The 20708-nt window shown below is 45.6% G+C and overlaps 1 protein-coding gene across 1 annotated transcript in view; it reads right to left on the bottom strand.

The window, feature by feature from the left end:
* Positions 1–20096, bottom strand: part of col25a1 (collagen type XXV alpha 1 chain) — an 83609-nt gene extending 63513 nt beyond the window's left edge. Inside the window, exons 1-2 of the mRNA XM_088292576.1 lie at positions 19477–20096; positions 19314–19383 (exon numbers count right to left, since the gene is read on the bottom strand). Coding sequence (XP_088148702.1) covers positions 19314–19383; positions 19477–19722 — 316 coding nt within the window. The 5' untranslated portion in view covers positions 19723–20096. The remainder of the gene's footprint in view (positions 1–19313; positions 19384–19476) is intronic.
* Positions 20097–20708: the final 612 nt, after the last annotated feature.

Genomic DNA, 20708 nt, shown 5'->3' with positions numbered 1-20708 from the left:
TTTAACCGATCACATTTTCGGCGGCTCCTGGCATCGCAAAATCAAATGGAAATGCAATCCCGTAATTGGTTACAACCCAACACGGAAGGCGCACGCATCGCTCAGCCTAACCGGCGTGCAAAAAAAAAAATAAAAGCACTGGGAGGAAATTTGCGAGCGGCGGTGGTCAGAGCTCGAACGGCGCCCCCGTGGAGCCGCACATATCGCACATACCACAAACCGCCACAGTGAGTGCGAGTCTGCCCAACAAAATCCACACCAAAACTATTTTGCAGCAAATTCATAGCAATAAAAAAATACTTTTGTTTTTCTAAGGGCTGGGTGGGAAAAATTATAAAATAAATAAACCCGTTCCAATGCTTCCACCAGGTATAAACAGTAAAGCGCAAAAAAAATGCATCATGAACAAAAAAAAAATGCTTTGCATTTCCAGCCGACTGGGAGTAAACAAACCAAATTGGGATTACGCCGCAGCAATTAGACTTCCATTTTTACATCCTGCAGCTTCACGAGAGGAGACGACAAGAAATGTGGAGTGGATTTGATTAAAAACAGAAGAGACACTCGAAATCGCTTGTCGCTGATTCGAGTACATCATCGCAACGAGATGCTCCGTTAATTTTGTCAATCGTGGGCGCGAGAAGGATTTTGAATTATTGGACCTTGAGAGTGCAATTTATTCCCCAAACTTCCGTTTTGCGCCGCCGTCGATAGGAACAAGTGGATTTCAGAAGCAGCCGTTTGAGAGCCATCCACTTTTCAAACGTAAACATCTGTAAAAGATCATATCCAGTGTTTTGCGAGCGACTCGGTCGACCTCTCATTATTTTGTTTCACGAGGGGGGGGGGTTGATTGAGGGTCTTTTCTCGCCTTGAACGCGGCACGATTATGGCTGATGAAATTAAAACGCTTTTGTGTCGTAAGCCGCTCGCATCTTTTGACGCTCTCTGGCAGGCGGAGTTTTGGGGTGGGGAGGGGAGGGGGTGGGGGCACACTCGGGGGAGGAGGGGGGGGTGTATTACCAGACCACACAGCACAGGAGTGCGAAGAACAAGAGGGGGGGGATTTTGGCAAAACGGAGAGGTGGATTTGCTTGCGAGGGAATGACGAACATTCCTCCCAATGAGATGCGGAATATAAACATACGTGGGAAACAACAACGAGGCTCTGAAAAGCGGTCGGAGGGACGCTGCCAACTTGGAAAAGTAGCCAAAAAAAAACAAAAAAACGTTTTCCAGCTTCATTAGCGTAGCATCAGCCCGCGTCCCGAAGGAGTCCAAGCAGATGCCGCCTGTAGACTTACAGGAGCGGGCCTCCGGGCAAAGAAACGTGATACCGGCTTGAGAGGCGTGAACTTCTGCGGGCGATGCGGCGAGACACCAAAATGAATCCATGGCCAAGCTGTCCACCGTCAGACCCGTGTTACTTGCTTGTTAACAGTTCCCCAGCTGGCGTCTGATGTGCGCGAGAGCAAAAAGGCAACAACGCACATTTCTTCGCACGGGCGGAATGCAGACCACAAGCAGCAGGTCCGAAAGTGGCAAAAGGGGGTCCGAGATTGGGTTTCGACCAGTTTAGACGGGAGACCGGCAAACAACTTTGCCGCTTAGCTGCTCGGCTTTCTCATCGTGCGTCACATTCACTTGTCAAAAACGATGCATGAAAAGTCAAAGCCGATCCCGGGATAAAAGACGCCGGCGCCATTTTCGTCACCGTTTTATTCGCATAGTTGAAGGGAGCCTTTGCATTTTTGGTGGCGAGCTGTATCTTGTCATTATAGACTACAAGCGCGATTTTAGGACGCAGGGGAGGGAAAAAGTTTGGAACGCCACTGGAGCATGTCAGCAAGAGGACTTTCTCTCTCATCTGCGATTGGGAAGGGACGATGGGAACGGCTGGTGGCGATGCCTGCGGTTTGGGTTTCCTCCCGCAAAAACCTCACCGGGGTCATCAAGAAGCGTTTAATGAATCGCAAAGGGTGGCGTCAAGTGTGAGCGGACACTCTGCTCAAGTGAGCCAAAACGCAAAAAAGGGGATGGCTACGATTTCCAGGAATTTCAAATGGACAGATATAAGGTCCCGATGGGGTCTCGGCTAAAGAGACGATGGATGACGATGACTCGTATTCATCCAGCTACAGTTATTCAGGGGAAAAGTTTCATTAAAGAGAAGCTAGGGCTGAACGATTTATCGTTTTAGGACCGAAATTGCGATCTCAGACAAAATGATTGAGACTTTTTTTTTTTAAAAGGGCTCTTGTGCCAAAAGTACACAAAGCAGGTCACACAAACCAGCGGCGTACTGATTTAAAAAAAAATAAATAAAAAAATGGTGGCACTGTTGCCTGCAGTCCCGGAAGTAGTTTTGCAGTGGCTTGAATGCTAGCCGCTAAGCTATCTTGCACCGCAGCAGTACGGACTTCATTTGTACTATATGCCGCAATGAGCAGCGTGATGTGGATCATCTCCTCCATGGTGACAAATAAACGACGCCACTAACAAGTGGCGTATAAAACGAGGAGGCTAGCGAGGAGTCGCTAAGCATGCTAATCGCTAAAGCGAAATGCAGAGTTGGGAAAGACCCAAAATAAGTGCGTTCAACAGAAGTCTGGTTAGAACCGCGTTAGGGTGGAGAGCCGGCAGCTATGAACAAAAATGTTGTTTTGCAATCAATACGTATCGAGACGTAAAATAAGACGACGGCTACATTAGCAATTGAGCAGACGCTCTCAGACCGGAACACGTAACGGCTGAGGTTTGAGTCAAATGTTTATTACATATTTATAATCTCATCAATAATATCAAAGATATTTTTCGACACAATAAAAGGTCTCATTTGAATCCATTTAGTTTTGCTAAGGGACTACAATTTTATTGACATATAACCTGGCATTTATGTAGAAAGAAAATTCACATTAGTTCGAATTTTTTTTTTTTTAAAAATGCATTTTCATTTATACACATTTACAAAAAATAAATAAATAAATCACAATAACAAAAAAAAAAAAAAAATCATAAAATAGTTTTTCTTAAAATCGTTCAGCCCATAAGCCACAAAAGGCAAAATACTGTTTTGCCAAGTGGAGCTAAAAACTTCAAAAAGGAGAAAATGACCTTAAACTTTTTAGCTTCAGAAGTGAATACAATGGTCAGATGCTGAAAAAGTGAGGCTGCTTTATCTAATCCATTTACGAATAACACCATACAATCTTGTCATCAAACAGAATAGCCGTCCAGGCTTAAGTTGGACAACTTTAAATGTGTCAACTTCTGCTACTGTTTTATTTTGTTGTTTTTTTTTAAGCACTTTACACAGTTCCATTGCCGTGACGCCGACGTGCACGTCTCATGAGTCGTTTCTCTCGGGAAACACATCACTGGTGAATAACGCAACGCCGTCCAAGTGTCTTCCCTCAGCAAATTGTGCATTCCACCACCGAGAATTTTGGACGCCGTGGCCTTTCTAATCATCAGTGGCGACAAAGCGCCTTTTTAGTTTCAAACGTTTGCTTGTCTGCATGACTGACTCGGCCTGGAAATCGGAGTTGCTGCTAATGAGCCCCCAAAAACAAACCGGGGGGGGGGCTGTGGTGGCGGGCGCAACAAGAAGAAAATAAAAAATCATTTCTGATGAACCTTTGGCTCACATTTGACCTGAGTGTGAGAAAAGTTCAGAGGGTTATCCTGCTTGGAGACGTCCTACAGATCAAAAACCATCCCCCGGTGTACCTAATCAAGCGTCCCTTGAATTGTGAGCATTTAGCCTATCAGCAATTAGCTGCCAAGCCTCTCGACGTGAATAGCCAACTTTTTCCTCTCACCTCTGATAAATCTGATCAGTGAGTGGACCCAGAATAATAATGGCAACCTTTTTTTTTTATTTACATTACCCACCACGGGGAACCGCTTTTGCTCGGCCAATCACAGCGGGTCATGAAACATTAATGCATTGAAAGGTTAACGATACTTCTCGGAGGGACTTTTGATGACTAATTAAGTCCGAGGAGGTTTGTTCTTTTGTTCCTTATGAACAAAAGCGGCCTTCTCTACAGCTATCTCTGCCAAGGTTGAACAAAAAGTGACTTCTGTTCATTCGCACTCCCCACACGCCGTCACAAATCCTCGCCGTGAACTTGCAGACCCAAAACGAGCCGCTGTTGTCGTTTCCCGTGCGGCGCGGCATCGTGGCACCCTCGCGAGCTCGTCCTTCGTCGTCTCCAAAATAGCCGGCACCTGACGCGACAACTGCGATCTGGCGGCGGGTGTCGGCGGTCCAGAATCCGAGGGTCCCGTTTCAAAGCCTCGCGAGCCGCCGGGCTGCTCGTACCCAGGCTGGGGGGGCTATTTGAGAGTGATGACCTATGACCTCTGGCTTCCGCACCGTGATCACGTCCCACTGTGCATTCTTTCATGCGCCAACTGCTTTGCACTGAGACGCGGGCCTTCGAAATTTGCATTTATGACCAAACACGAAGCCCCAAAGGAGTTGAGTAAATTATACCATCCATGCCTGAGTATACTTACTTATCAGTTAGTAATTTATTAACTTAGTAAGATTCACTAGTTTTTCTCCATCTTGGGGCGGGGGGGGTGATCAACAGAAAATGACATCACAGCTGCTCAGGGCTCAAGTAATGACCAATCACGGATGTTTTCTGAAGGTGAGCCATGATTGGTCCCTACCTCAACCCTGAGCAACTGTGATGTCATTTTCAGTCGACAGAAAGTCGCAAAAAGTGGAATGTTTAAACTAGTGAAGGCGCGTCAAACTTTTTATTGCAAAGAATTTTGATGCTTGACTTCACCGTTAACAACAAAAGTGACTAGACTCAACATTGACAACATTTAAACAATTTAACATAAAATGTTAAAAACATTTAAAAAAAAAAAAATACAGGTGGGTTTCTAAACTCTCTAAAAGAAAACAAAAATGATTTAAATTTGTTTGGAGGACAAAAGTTACTTTCTCTCTTTTGGCAGATTATTCCGCTTGTGTGCAGCATAACGGCTAAATGCAGCTTCACCATGTTTGCTTTGAACTTTGGCCCAATCAGCGTTTCTTGAATGCATTCCGGACCTAAACCATTCTGTGATTTATAAACCAGTGAGACTTTTTAAATCTATTCTCCAGCGAATTACGCGCCAACGTAGAAGCCTGCTAACGATGCGGATCATTTGAATCAGGTGTGTTAAAATTGTCTGGTTTGAGGCTCTCGAGGACATCCCGGAGCTAATCCATCAATTTGAGCGCCATCCTCCTATCTTAAGAGCGGCGTCGAGAATGCAAGGTTGCTTTCACCTCGGCCTCATTGCTCCAGCCATTCGCCCGTCGGCCTCTTTTTGAGCCAGCGCGTGAGTCAGTGACCTCCGTCGTCATGCGCCATGACTCGACTCGAAAAAAGGAACGTCCTTCGTTGGCCCTTAGACGCTTAAGAACAGGAAAGAAAGACAACGACGGACAGGAAGAGGTCGCTTTGGATGGCATGATGTGAAATGACGAGTAATGGATGCACGGGAGATGTTGCGATATATTGCAACGCTTCGTACCAGCGCCGCTCTCTCCCTGCCGGTAACTCAGATTCGTGACGGGCATGACATCGTAAGAATCAGTTCACTAAAAATGAATCGTTCAAATGATTATCATTCGCGCCCCCTGAGTGCATTCACTCATATGTTCGGTAAAATCCTTCGTCCATCTGACCCTGGCTTACGATTGGTCGTTCTTGATGATGAACAAAATGCGCCTTCCTGAGCTCAAATGTACCGAGAAAAGAACGACCCACTTGAGCAAGAGATCCATTCACTCGCTTTCACTGAAAAGATTCATTCTTTTCGAACGAATCGTTCAAGAACGACCCAGCACCGACTCCGAAAAACACGTATGCCATTTTTCAGCTGGCATTAAAATCAGTCGTTCATTTTTAGAATGAATTTGGCCACTTAAAACGCCTCCATAAAGACACACTTTGTGTTTCCATGAAAAGACTGCAAAGTGTGCATACGTACCATCGAGTAAATCAACACAAAACAGCTGTCGTATTGCCGGAGCCGCTGAGTGGAGTGTACCATCTATCATTATTGTATTTGAAAAAAAAAAACTATGAAAATGTTCAAATATTAGACCCACAAAACCACTAGAGAAGCTCGTGTGCATGACAAACGTTGACACATTTCATTTGAACGGGCCAAATGGCTTTTAAGGACGACCATCAAGTGCATGTTTTCATATTGTTGCGTGTTTACGATGGGGAAGCTTGCCATGCTTTTGCCATTAAGAAGTTTGAAATCTTTTTTTTTTCTTCCCTCAAGCTGACTTTGGGCTCACCCCTCCCTCTCTTTTTGGCTTCTACAATGAAGCATTTTGCACACCTTGCCAGGACTGTAAAATGCATCCAATGCCGACAAGTAAATGCCAACTTTAATGACATGCCTACAAGTTGACTGCAGTTCAGTTGTGTCACATCATTCGGGTGTTATTTTTTTCTCTCTGGCATCAATTAGAACACTTTACGGGCCTAATGGATTTGATCATAGCAGCCAGCCGGCTGGATTTCCATTCGCCGCGAAAGGTGACAAAAACAGAAACAGTACACGCTTGTTTTGGATGTTAAAAAAGGCCACTGATCACTCTTAGTGGATGCGTTTGTTATGCACACGCACACACACACACACACACACACACACACACACAAAAAAAAGGTCTTTCATCAAAGTTTGGTGACAGAACCAGTAATAGAAGCGCCCTCCGCTTTAAGGCCCCAGGCCACATACAAGCGTCGACGGCGTGATTTACATCCTGGCCTTCGATCATGACGCACTAACTGGAGCGGCCACCGTCGCTTGCGGGAGCTGAAAATGCGTCAATCAAAGAGGTCCGCTTCCTATGCGGTGTTCCGACCCGATGGCTCGGACCGCACCAGCCCCAAATTGTCTCTCTCATTTTCAGGACGACTTTGGTGGGCCCGTTGGTTCGCCCGTAAATCAGATGAGGACGAACGCTTTTGTTTGCCGCCTCACAAATGAAGGCCGGAATTAAGGCCGGACAATTTATCGTTTCGAAACGGAAATCCAATCTCAGACAATATCATTTTGAGATCTGCGAAGCTTTTAAAGGGCTCTTGTGCTCCATGCTCAAGAAAATGATATCTTTTAATCAATTTAGATTGCTCAGGGCCAATGATTTTAATGACAATCTGGCATTTGGGGTTCAACAAATTAATTTTCATATACGTGATTACACATAACTACAAAATTATAATTGACGGCAAGTCATTTTTAAAAACTTGAGAAATAACTGCCCCCTCGCAAAACCGCTTTACTGTCCTTGCATTATTACAGAAATAGCTTTTGTAGTTTTTAACTCATTTAATCCATAAAACGTACTTGTACACGTTTTCAAAATTGTAGACCCCGCCTCCCGAAGACGTATTTATACGTCTTAGCCTTTTTTTTTTCCTTTCTGCAGCATAGCTCCATCTTTTTATATCTTTAGAACACAATATTCTGTAGGCCTTGCAAAATCAGTCAAAATCCAGAAAAAAAAACGCTGTGATTGAGGTGTTTCCTCTCGTGAAAATGTCTGGAATTAAATGAGTTAATCTCTAATGGCATTTTCATGTTTGTAAATGTCATTGTACATTGGGAAGAAAATCGCAACTCAGACAAACCAAAATCGCAATAACGGTATTGTGATTTTGCGGACAATATTTTCCTCAAATCGTTCAGCCCTCTCCTGAAGCCTCTCGGATGAGGCGCAAACGTGAGGACGCGCGTGCATCAGCGCTAATGAGCAAAACACCCCAGGAAGTGACTGTGACTAAATGCCACCGTAACAGTTCACGTCAGTTCACGCTCTATTATTGTGGGCCCCTAATTATTTAGAAACAGCCCGGAGAGCCTCTTAAGACCTTTGTTTGCCTTTTATAAAAACTTCACGCCGCGTCCTTGTCAAATTAAAAATCAAGTGACGAACAGCTTGAGACGAGGCCGCAAATTGTGCTCGCTAAAATTAGGCCGCTTTTCTCCGCCGTGCAGTACCTACTTGGCTTACCGCGGCTCTTTCAGCAAATCAGCACATTATCAAAGTGAGTGTCTGAGACTTAAAAAAAAAAAAAAAAAGCTTGAAAGTGCCTTTACACTTCATTGTCACCCTCAGCTCTCGTGAAAAATGTTAGAAGAGTCGCTATGGGCGCTCCAAATAACGTTAATTAGAATAAAAGCCTTGCCGTCGCCCGAGTATTTGTGTTTCGAAGCCTCACCTGCAAAATGAGCGCGGCCGCTCCACCGGGAGCTCATTTGCGAGCGGGAAGAGACCATACTTGAAATTCTTGCCGTAAAAACAAAACTAGTAAGCATTCCTCTCAAACTAAAATAACAAGTGCGCCTGCCGCCGTTGCTCTTTATTGAGCAGATCAAGGGAGCCACTTGCCAAGGAGACATCTTGATTATTTTTGCACAACGAGGAGGCACCGAGGGGTCGCACAAGTGGAAGCTTGACAAGCGCAATTGAAAAATAATAAACGGACGTTTGCGGCGCAGGGGATTTTTATTTTTTTTTTTCCAATATCATCTGCGCTTTTATCGTCAGTGGCGCACGTGACAGGTGAGCGATGCGCTCCGTGTCTTCGGCAACGCAAGAATTTGATGGAGTCGACGATTAAAACGAGTTTATGACGGCGCTAAATAACAAGTGCGAAGAAACGGCCGACTCAGCGTGCCGAGCAACCGTCCCGACGTTCTCGGCGCCTGTGATGCGGATCTTGGAAGGGCTGCGGTAACGCAACTCCGTTGGCTCGTATATCGAGGGGTTGTCAACGGCGGCGATGATGAAAGAGATGAGGGGGACTGAAATCAGAGTGCAAGGACAAGGCGGCAAAAAAATAAATAAATCGCGGGAGGACTGCTCTGCCTCACATCGGATCCATCCTGAATTTATCTGCTCAAAGGCTTTGAGGTGGCTCATTCCTCGTTTTTATAAAAATGCCATCCATTCTTTTCGCTTCACATTCATGTCATATTACATATGAGTGTTGTATTTTTGGCTGAGAATTTCTATCCAATCAGAATTCAGCGAGCTTGTGTTGCCAGGCAGATTTTAGAGTTCCCGTGGCAGGTACTGTTCATCTGTTCAGAATCAACCAGCCATGGTGTCATAAATGAGTGTATTATGAGGAGGATTTATTCAAGCGAAGCCAAGTAGGACTTCACTGAAGGCCGAGGTGGGATATGCACGGCTCGCCACCGCTTGTCACATTGTTAACGAAAGGCAAACAAAAGCATTGATGCTCGGCAAAGAAACCAAAAGAGGAACAACATTTGCTTTTGTCGACCAAATGTTTAATATCCCAAAGCACATATTGTGTTTAAACAAACCAAATGGAAAAAAAAACATCCCAGTTCTCTTGTGGTGGACACATGAAAACGTTTGAAAGGTCCCGCCCCAAAATAATGTGCTGCCAGTATTGGCAACTATTCGTTCTATTTTAATTTTTTTACGTTATTATTTTCAAATGAAAATAGAGCTCATGGGGCAGATTTTACAAGTGCCGCAAACGATCCTAAACAATAAATCAGCGCAAAGCAATGCTAAGTATGGATGAGTGCCCCGGCGTTGCCGTGGCAACAATAGGGATGCTATTCTTCGTATTATACGAGGCTGCGGCAGCAGGGCAGTCTGATGCGAATTCAAACGCGGCTCGAGTTTCATAACATCGCAGACGGCGGCAGACCGGAAGCCTCGCCAACATTCCCACACCACCGGCATGTCGGAAAACATGACAGTTGTCACCATCCGTCACCGCGGGCGACGACTCGGAGAATCTTGAAAAAGAGACGCGCCGGCCGATAAAACGAGAGCGGGGCCGCTCGTAAAGGGCCTCCCGTCGTCAATCAACAAACGTGCCGCCTCGCAGACATGACAAGCGCGACCCTCCGCCCAATCATCGGAACGCGGACAATGTCGGCCTTTCGCCGGCCCTTTCGCATCAGTGCGTTGCCGTGGTGATCAAAATCCGAACGAGCGATGCCCGACAACTAGGCCAAGTGATTCAGAAATGAAAAATCGGGCGTTGAAGAAGCAAGAGTCGTAAACGAGGGAGCTCTCACGAAATGAGTGGCAGAGAAACGGTTGGAGGTGACCACAACAGAAGCCGCAGGACATTTGGACCATTCTTTTTTGCATTCTTTCTCCGAACGCTGTTGCGACACAATCCCAGATTCGGCATTATGAAGATTTTTCCAGCATTTCATGAGTGAGCTCTTCCCTTCCTATCCGAAGGCGGCGTGTAATTGTGGCACTCGGGGCAACAGATTTTTATTTTTTTTATTTTTTTTAAATAAGCATCTGGGCGAGGGCTGGCGCTCATGGTTGACAAACACACTTACCGTATTTTCCGGACTATAAGCCGCTACTTTTTTTCCAAGATTTTGAACCATGCGGCTAATACAACGGTGCAGCTTCTCTGTGGATTTTTCTTTCACCACTAGGGGCGCTCTACAGTTCCAAAAATACACAAAAAAAATTTTTCTTGGGTCTTTTCTGTTTTCATGAGCAAAGTTGTTGCCATCTTAAAAGGCACTGTTTTAACAATCTTTTTTTTTTTTATGTGCATTCATAGTACAAAATCGTTCTTTACATCAATTATTTTTTTTTAAATTTTGCTGCAACTTATATACAGGTGCGTCTTATAGTCCGGCAAATATGAGCGTGCGCCTCCACGTGAAATCACGAGAATCAATATTATATATATTTTTTTTATTTTAACGAAGCAATCATTTTGTCCAGTTAGTCTCCTCCGTCCCAAAGATGAATGTGAGAATGCATGGTGGCATTGAGCCGACCTTGTTACAATGTGCTTGAACGCTCCCTTGGGATCAATTTCATAGACCGGCGTATCAATATTTGTGCAACGCCGCACGCTTCGCATGAGGATTTCACAGTGGGGTGACGCCACTTGGCGTGGAAATACAGAACCCAATTATATGGAGCTACAACAGAACAGTGGACAACGCGCTCTTGTAATTTTAGATGTTTACTTGGCAAGTGAACATCCACAAATGCATTTTTTTTTTTGATCACATGGGTTGTCAACTACCACGGGATAATGACTAATCCGCCCTAGTTTCGAGTTCAGATCATGTATCCCAGACGGTGTAGTGTCGTGTTTTCCCTCCATTAAAAGCCTCGCACATCCGCCGACACACTCAGATTAGCAGCCAATATAATCGTATCACGGCTTAGCTCGGACGGTAGCGTTGGACTCGCTAAAACGGAATGAGGAGACGCAGGGCCTACAGTCGGTGACGTGTTCCCAACTGTCCGTTCGTCATTGGCGGACACCCTTTGGAAAGAGTTTCGAGTTAGGGGACACGGGATTTCCTTTTTCATCGATTTGAAACTTGTCAGGTCGTGTTCCGCGAGCGACATTTGTAATAAATAAAAATAAAATCAAACATTAACAAGGTTTATTCATTTCATTTTTTTTCAAGTTTGACGGGCCGGGTTAAAACGTTTAACGGGCCGCATGTGGCCCCCGGGCCGTAGTTTGCCCACACCTGCATTAAGGGCTTCAAATATGTTTTTGCATTGGGGGTACGAGATGAAGTCGACCTGCAAGATTGAGGGTCCCGCCTACTGATGACATCACGCTTTAGAATATATTTTTGGAATGCATTTCTTGGCCTGGTTGTTGTGTTTGTATGTTATGAGTTATTCAATAATAATAAAAAAAAACAAGTACATTTACTGTGACACATGATCATCCATGACACACTTGGCTTAATGTCCATTTCTTTTGTGGATCCCTTTTCATGATTGCCGCCAATTCCCAATGGGCGGATCGTCCAGTTGTGCACCTCAGCAAATCCCGCCATTCCGGTTTGACTTTCCATCCGTCGCCAAATCACAACTATATTGTCAGTTCTCGGATTCCAATTTACAATGGCGGCACCCGAAGCAGCTGCCAGACCGTAAAAAAAGTGACCATGCAAACGACGGCGGGTTTTCGACACACAACCGCCGTAACGGATTACACCGGCCCGTGTTAGTTTCCACATTGTAAAGATTTCACCGCAAGCTTTCAAACTGGAGGAAATGTCGCCCAGAAATTGGCGCCCATCAGTCCCACGGTACCAAAGTGTGTTTTGGCGGGTAGGTGGAAAAGTGCTGGACGGTCCCTGCGGCCACAAGACACGCTGCATGAACCACTTGTGCATGTGGCGGGCCAACTTTTTTTGTACCGCCACGGTTTCGGGCCAAAATAACACGGCCATTACAAGCAATGACACTTGGGACGAGACGGAAACACCGACCTCCCTTCGGACTTGGCCCATTTCAACACCGCGATGTGTGTACGGGCTCAAAGAAGTCAGTCAGAAAAGTTGTAATTTGACAGTGAAATGATGGCGTGCAGTAAGTTCACCAAGGTTGCCTCCAGTAGGAGACTAATAGCCGCACTCACGCGTCACCTCAACAAAGAAAATAGGAAAAAGGTCGCACGCGTTGTCAAATGCAATTCTGGTTCTGCGTCAAAGTCCAGTTTAAATGCTCTCCGTTTCAATACGAGCGCCGCCACAGCAGATGGGCCGAAATCTCAAGTTTCCCCTCTGATGTTTTTATTTTAGTCCCGCATGTCGTTCTGCAGGCCGCCTCCCAAGTCAGTCCAAAGTTCGCCGAGGTCAAAGGCCTGGTCCACTTTGAGGGACCCGACCATAAACGAGGGAGCCGCCACCACTGCCGCTGCTTTTTATTTGTCACCGCTGACGTCATGTCGCGGCATCTCTACGAGAGCCTTAAGGCTTTGGCGGGGTGTCGACTGATAGGCCAGCTCAGGGGGGAGTCGTGAAAACGCGCTTAAGACGTTCGTCTCGGAGGCGGGGGACGCCGCCTGCATGGCTGCAATTAAATTGCATCTCGAGCACCTGGAAAAATGGATGCTGATTTGTTGAGCAGCTTTTTTAGGCCTTCACCTAACTTTATGTTGGACCTGGGAAAAGTATGAGCTGTGGTCATCAGTATCCAAACTGTGGCCCGGGGGCGATTTGCGGCCCAACGTTCAATTTTAATGGCCCGCGGCGTATGCTAAAAATAACTTTAGACGTGGCTCGCAATTACATAAAAAAAATGAATAGACTTCATTAGATATGCAAAGACACAAATAATACACCAGAATTTCTCTTCATATCACTGGACAGCAAAGAAGAAACTTTTTTTTTTTCCCCACTTTCTGCTTAGTGTCAAGATCAGATTTGTGAACATGTCGCATGAATGGTCCTCTAGCACGGTCATCTTACGACAGATTGCTCTCGTTTTGGTTCTGAATGCGTAGATGGGACTCAGCTGACACTCAGTGGAGGAGCACATCTATTGTAGTTGCTACAATGCCACCGCAAAACTAAAAAAAATTAAAATTAAAAATTAACTACTTGCTTTATCTCATTTCACAGAAAGCTTTGACAGCAATTTTTCAAAATAATCATCCATAAACAATGCCTCATTCCGTGATTCATTGATTGGTTCTACCGTGTTTAATAGATTAAAGGTAAATTTGATCATTTTCTGTAAGCGGCCCTCAGAGGAAAAAAGGTTTGGACCGAAGTACATCCCAGTGGGTCGTCATGGAACTTTTCCCCGCCATGATGATGAGGCACTCTGAAGCGGCCACACCAGTTTGAAGGTCCGATTCACAAAAAAACGGTTTGAACACGATATCACCACGGTCATGGCTTGTTTTTCACCAATTAGCCTGAAACATGATGTTCAGAACCAAATCTTTGAATTCCTTTCATAAATCACATGTCGGGCTGATGACAAAATGTTTTCACCCGCGGACGACTGGGAAAAGCCCAAATCGTGACTCGTAAGGCCAGACGATATTTTGAGGGATGCGTTCACAGGTAAACAAGTGATGACGCCATCGTCCGAAGTACATCGAGCAGATCGTGGAAGTCGTAACCTGCTGACACTCCTCGAGGGTAAACGCAGACAAAGAACAGAAGGAGGCCTTTCAGCACCCTGCCACAAGCCAGAGGAAAAGCAACTACCCCCCCATCTGTTTTCTATTTGGCTGCCGCTGTCTCGGAGCAGATCTTCAACACTCTCACCTTCGCTAATATCAATTCCCCACCTCGACCCCCCTTGCAGAGGTGCTGTAGACATGCACCTGTCTGTCGGGATTCAATCACCGTCGGCAGCATAATTCATTACTGCTGGACAACATTTGCGGAACGACTCAGTGATAATAATCACTAAAATAAAGTATAAAATAAAAAAATTAAGTTTTCCACAAATACCGGATTAAAAAAAATAAATAAAGCTGATACGTTTTTTTTTTTTTGCTCTGACATGAAAGCGGAGAGCCCGTGAGGAAGTTAACAAAAGCGCTTTTATGCCTTCGAACCTTCACCAGATCTCAACCGCAGTGTTGACACGTCGTAAAATATCATTATTTGATTCTAAATGGGTGATAACAGCCTCCTTGAGAAAAATGGGGAGATCATTTTGTAAAATTTATTTGCGTTCGGGACATTACCGTTGATCTGGCGATAGAGTGACAAAACTTTTTGTTTTTGGGGCTTCTGAGAAAAAGCTTTGCTTTCAAATGCAAACTGCGAGAGGCCGCAGCGGGACGTCTGCCCTCGCACGCTCCACCACACAAGCTTCCGGCACGTTATTATTTCCAAGTGTCATTTCTCCCTCCCCCCAAAAAAACAGAGACTGCGTTGTTTCCGGGACCGTCACTTAATGAAACGCGCCGACTTCCTCACTCCCCGGCGTGCGGCCTCTCGGGAGGCTGCGACGGAAGCAAGTTAGGAGGCTATAAAAAGGACGCGGTACTCGCGGCTTGGTTACGGCAAGACGCCTGCTCGTGTGTGATGTGGCTCATTTGCTCCGATTTGGGGATTCTGCATACTGTCATCTTTCATGGTGCGTCCCGCTGTCCAGATTCAGAGTCTCCTTCGGCAAATTTACAAAAACGAACGGACGGTTTCAATGAGCCGACCGCATGAGGGGACGCAAATCCGAGCAAAGCCTCGTGAGTGTTTTTCCACACACCTGCCAAGAGTACAGAGAGAGAAGAATGGAGCACGTTGTTGAAACGGTGAAGAGGATTATGGCTTGTGGTGGACGGACGGTATAGACGCGGACAGTCAACTGCAACATTCACGATGAAACAGAGTGTCACTCAAGTAGCAAGTGCTAAATTAATACGGCAAATAGTGCATCTATTACAAGAGCTTTATTACAATTTTTCTTTTGAAAAAATCACGACAGTTAGCATCATAACCATCTATGCGGATTTTTCCTTAAAAAAAAGAAAAAAAGGGGGGGGGGGACAAGTGACTCAAAATGAAAACATTACGGTCATTTTGACTTGGAGAACGAGTCCGAATTTCAACCCGTGCACGCTTATTTGGGGGATATTCTTGACCCAAACTTTTCAGCCAATCCGATTTTTTTTCCCGATAGGTGACATCACAGGGAACGATGAATGATTTTATATAATATATACGGTGAATATTTGAGCGAAAGTTATTGTTCTGCTTTTCATGGCTCCTTATATTCAAATAAAATGATTGTTTTCTCTGCTTTTTGAGAGAGAGAGAGCGAGCGAGAGTGCGAGCGAGAGAGAGTGTGAGAGAGATAAGGTTACACGATATCACCGAAACAGTTCTAACGCCTGAAATCTGTCTGAAAAAAAAGTAGCATGGCTCATCGCAATTACAATGAATTTCCCAATGCACATCCCCTGGAACACGCCACAAGTTGTTTTTTCACGCATAAACAGGCCCGGCTTTGATGGCGAGCGCAAATATTGACTCGTCCATGATGGTGTCCCCGCCGTCGAGGGGGTGAAAGCGGGCTCACCACGACGGCAGCCATATTTACACCCGGCAGCAGACGAGGCCGAGATCCACGGGGGCCCCCTCGTCGCTTCACACATCAGCACACACTCTTCTCCTCCGGCTCCTGACAGGGACGGCTTTCTTGGCGCGCGAGCGGGAGCCTGGCCAAGCGCACGACCCGAGTTGGAATGCGTGTGTGCGCTCAGTACACAACATCCAAACGAGCGACATGACCCGACTGACACATTCAATACGTGAAGACATTGCCACTGATCCGAACGCGCCCGGCACAGAACGCCACGAACAGTCGCTTCCGAAATGATTGGAACAGCAAGGTCAATTCCTTTTGTTTTTGATTCATTCTGTTGGAAACGAACAACTCGGGTCAGATCACCTTTTGCTCGAAGCCTGACACTTCTCAAGTGAGCAAAGGAATTGGAACGTGACGGACGGGTGCTTCGAGAGGCTCAGACGTTGCCTTTCTGATCGATCGCTTAAAGATTAGACAATTCGCACCGTCAACGTAAAACCTGCGAGAACGCTTACTGTCACCAACTTGTGATCTGATTGGCTATCGCAACTGCCGATCAACTGTGAGAGTCCGTTCGCTGACACACCAAAGACGCCTGCATTGTCGATTCTGAACGGATGAAAACTACCTGCCACTGGTACCATGAAATCTTCCTGACAACACTAGCTCGCTGAATTATGATTGGATATAAAAAAAAAAAAAATCTCACCTAAAAATACACAAATATTAATTCAGATTTTTTTTCTGCCCAATAGTATGTCAATAACAACAATTCTGAACCAAACCATGATCGGTCAAAAATCCTGACTTCTTCCACATTTTAGGTCGACGTCACATTTTAAGCGTGGCTCACACGGCTACTTTGTCAGCCGTCTTTCTCATCGGATGCGCACCGAGGAGGAGGAGGAGTTTGCGTTACAAGAAACAAATCAACCCAGCTCAAATGAAAATGTCTTTTGAACGCCATTTGGGGAAAAAACAATTGCCAGTTGCAGAAAAATTCCCCGTATGTAAACAAAAGATCAACTGTTCCACACGTTAAAAAACGTCTCTGAAAGTGTCAGTGAATGGCTCGTGAAGAGAACTCAAAGGAGGTCTCAGGCAGGGGTCAAAGGTGGGATGAGATGGAGGGTCTGTGAGCTGGCTTTTGTGCTAGCTTTGAACCCACCCCAACTTCAGCCCAGCTCGGACAGAAAAGCATCAGGGGGGTGCTGATGACGCCCACGTCACACGACAAAGACTGGACTTGAATGAACCACCGACTGCAACACGAGAATGGCACTTGCCAGACCGCAGACCTCCACCAAGGCTCGTCAGCCCCCCGTTATCAGCTATGTGGACTCTTGTCAACAGAGCAGGACAGGAAATGTTGTTGAACACGTGAGAAGAAGCACTCTCAGATATCTGCTATTGTTCGTTGGCTCTCCATTCAACATTTTGCCCTCAGGTTCCACACGCGCCATAAAAGCAAAGCGGGAAAGTGTGCCGCGCTTTCAAAACCGCCGCTTTTCGGTTTCAGTGAAGAAAGGCTATTCGTAGCCTCCCAATGGAGAATTAGAGCAAGTGTAGCTCGTGATGAGTCATCGGGATGAACTTGAAAGCACGGCGTGCTCAACTTAACTGGCTCAATTCCAACGGCGAGGCAATCGAAGCGTTATTGCGTAATGCGCGTCTCATGAGGTGACTCGTCTTAAGCAGAATGCCGCCTCGGCTGCCATCTGCTCGACGTGACCTCGCACTTGCTAATTACCAGTTGGGCAATCCGAGTCACATGACTTGACTCAAGTCACATTTGAGTTGTGGATTTTAAGAACGTGAGACTCACGTTAAGAAAACTTGAATTCGTATTCTTGACCATGTTAATTTTTTTTTGCCGATGTGTGAGAAGTATATGACTTTTTCATGTCAGTTTGACCCCCCCCCCTAAAATAAAATGACCCAAGCCTGTCTTTAAATTAGACAAGTCTACGTTGCCGCTTCACTCCAAACACTCAAGTTGCACATATCTGACCGACAATATTAACCAAAAGGCAGACGTGGGGAACGCGAATAACATGATTTAAGTTGTTAATTTTGCGACTTGCGTGACAAAAACTTCTGAAACTTGAACTCAGTGACTTGACAAGTCATTATGCCTTCCATTTGAAAATCAGTAATCATTTGAAAAACGCCTGACGCGGCTAATGCTAGCCGGGTGAACTGTGAAGCTAAGCTAACTATTAGCTTGACAGTTGAGCTCACCACTAGCCGGTCAAATATGAACTAAACTTGATCTCGCTTCTGCATTTAATGGTGAAGACAATAAAGTGAAAGATTTGACACCTTGGAGAGTGTCATCTTGAAAGCTTACTACTAAAAATGCAATTGTTACATAAACAGGCATGTTCGTGAGCGGGCACCGTAAACCATAATTTGACTCAATTTCAGAAAATGACAACCTATGAACATAACGCCTCGCAAATACACACAATGATAGATTTTGCCCAAGAGTCACGGAATTATCAACATTGCATGACTTGCCTGGTCTTGCTTGACATTTTTGGGCGATTGACTTTTTTTCTTGGGAGTTCTTAAGAACGTTACGGAATTAAGACTTGAGACCCACTTATGACTTTACCCAACAATGCAATTATGACACCGCCCACCATGAAGGAATCAAAGTTGCTTTGGCCACCAGGGGGCGACTTGGCATATTTATGCCGGAAATGATGGGATTTTAAGCCTTTAGGCGGCAGTTTTCTTTTTTTAATTAAATATTAAGTTTTTATATCGCTATGTTCAGAAGGGTGTGGCTGGAAAACTATTAGCAATGAACGCAAAGTGTAAATGTTGTAGGTAACATTTTGCTGCTTTGGCACTTAAAGGGTTAAGATTTAAGTATGAAAATTGATGACTAATTGAAAATCTTTACACGACAACAGAAACGCGTGACGGAGCTGTGCCTAGGATTAATCAGCAGAAAACAATCCACCTTGTATTTAAAATTTAAAATGCATGCATTGTTCCCAGAGAAATTAAGGAACATGGCTCTTCACTTTTGTTGTCACCTGAACTAAAATTATGACGGTGCATGCTTCCAACATGTATGATTCAGTAACTTTTTTTCTTAGCTTTACTGCTGCGTATATGTCCTGTGAGGCTGTTGAGTTGTCAAACCAAAAAAAATAAAATAAATATGTATATTGAAAGTGTGCTGGACACAAAGCTGAGGGAACAAATGATTCCATCTACCGGCGGCAAGCGGGAAGCTCGTGTGTCGTCGGCGTTTCACAACAACATCGCAAGTGTGCCAGCCACTCAGCACGTCTATGTTTAGGCCGCTCACTCCATCTCAGCTGCGCGCATCCGTCACAGCGAACCTGTCAAACACGCGGCAACATCCGCCGCGTCCTTCAACGCACCACTTCCCATTCACTCCCACGCGCCGTGGGTGGCTCACCTGGAGGACAGTTGCATTCAGGTGACGCTTGCCGGGCGCTCCTTATCTTGACGAATTGCTCATACGAACGCTGCGTGGGGGGGGGGGGGGGGGGGATTAAAACATCGTGACGTCAGCAAGGCTCAATTGAGCAACATCGGGGATGTCCGCGGGTCGATCTCACCTGGGAGAGCATCTCGTTGACTTTTTGCGCAATCAACACATCCAAGTCGTCGGCGGGGGCGCGCGTGGCTGCGTCCGCGCCGCGCTCCAAGCCCGCCAGCCGGCGCCTGACGTCTCCTGCGTGGATGCTGAGCACCACGCAGAAGGCGATGGACGCCACGGAGCACAGCGACGGGATGACGCTGGCGGCCCGACGCCGAGGGGCCACTTTCTCGTCCATGTTCCCCGCGGACGCTCCTCGCTCCATCCGAATCTCGGCGCTGGTTGACGGTCGCGAGGCGTTCACGTTCACCGCCGCAAAACTTGTTGCACCTCAGACGTCCGCGATGCGCGAGAGGAGGCGCTGAGGAATCGCGTGTTAAGTCAAGGCGGCGTGGGCACTCGCAGTTTTTCCACGCACACGCACAAACACACACGCCCCCACCCTCGTTCTGGCAGCAACACGCCCCCAAACTCTCGTGGCACCCTGCAGTCAGTCACCGGATGACGACAGCCGTGAAATCAAGTCGCACGAGCATTAAATTCTATCCAATTAAACTTGCAATTGTCAAGTAAGCGTACTATGAACGTGGAATTATTATTTTTTTCTAGAGTTACATAGAGCCCGTCGACACAATATTCCATGCCTGAGGACAAACACAAATAGACACACGAGATACTAATTAATGTTAATTAGTGAGCGGTAGTTCGATGAGGCTTTCGGGCACAATATCGCCACCCAGTGGACAGAAGCAGAATCAGAATTAGAAATCCCTTTCTTGTCATTGTACTCAAGTGTGCAACGAGATTAGAGAGGAGGGAGAGCAAACGCTGTTTCAGTGGGAGGCGTGATTTAATAATTCATTCGCTCCCCAGACCTCCACACACAAGTCATGACAAAATATTGGTGCCAATTTAGGCACCAAGTTTTTTTTGTCAAGGAAATAAAGCACCATATAATTTTTAACTTGATGAGTTTGGCACAACCCTGTTAGAGATCCTTAGGTACCTGAAAAAACATTGATTATTGGTGAATAAATTCAAAGTAAAAATGGAAAATGAAAATGTCAGCATTAGGCTAATTACAAATAATAATGCAAATGTCAAAGATTTTTGCTCAAGAGTGCACGCAAGCTAGCTGGTCCAAAACAAACTAAGCCATGTAATAATAATAACAATAAAAAAAGAAAACCATGTTAGCTAAATGTCTTTTTTTGATAAAATGAGTAAGAGGGTTGTGTTGATTGATTTGAG

This window comes from Idiotropiscis lumnitzeri, chromosome 4 (genome assembly GCF_059441095.1).
Source record: "Idiotropiscis lumnitzeri isolate Australia: NSW breed Sydney's pygmy pipehorse chromosome 4, RoL_Ilum_1.0, whole genome shotgun sequence".
NCBI classification, from domain to species: Eukaryota; Metazoa; Chordata; class Actinopteri; order Syngnathiformes; family Syngnathidae; genus Idiotropiscis; species Idiotropiscis lumnitzeri.
The sequence above is the reverse complement of the archived record's forward strand: the minus strand, read 5'-3'. Positions and strand labels throughout refer to the sequence as shown.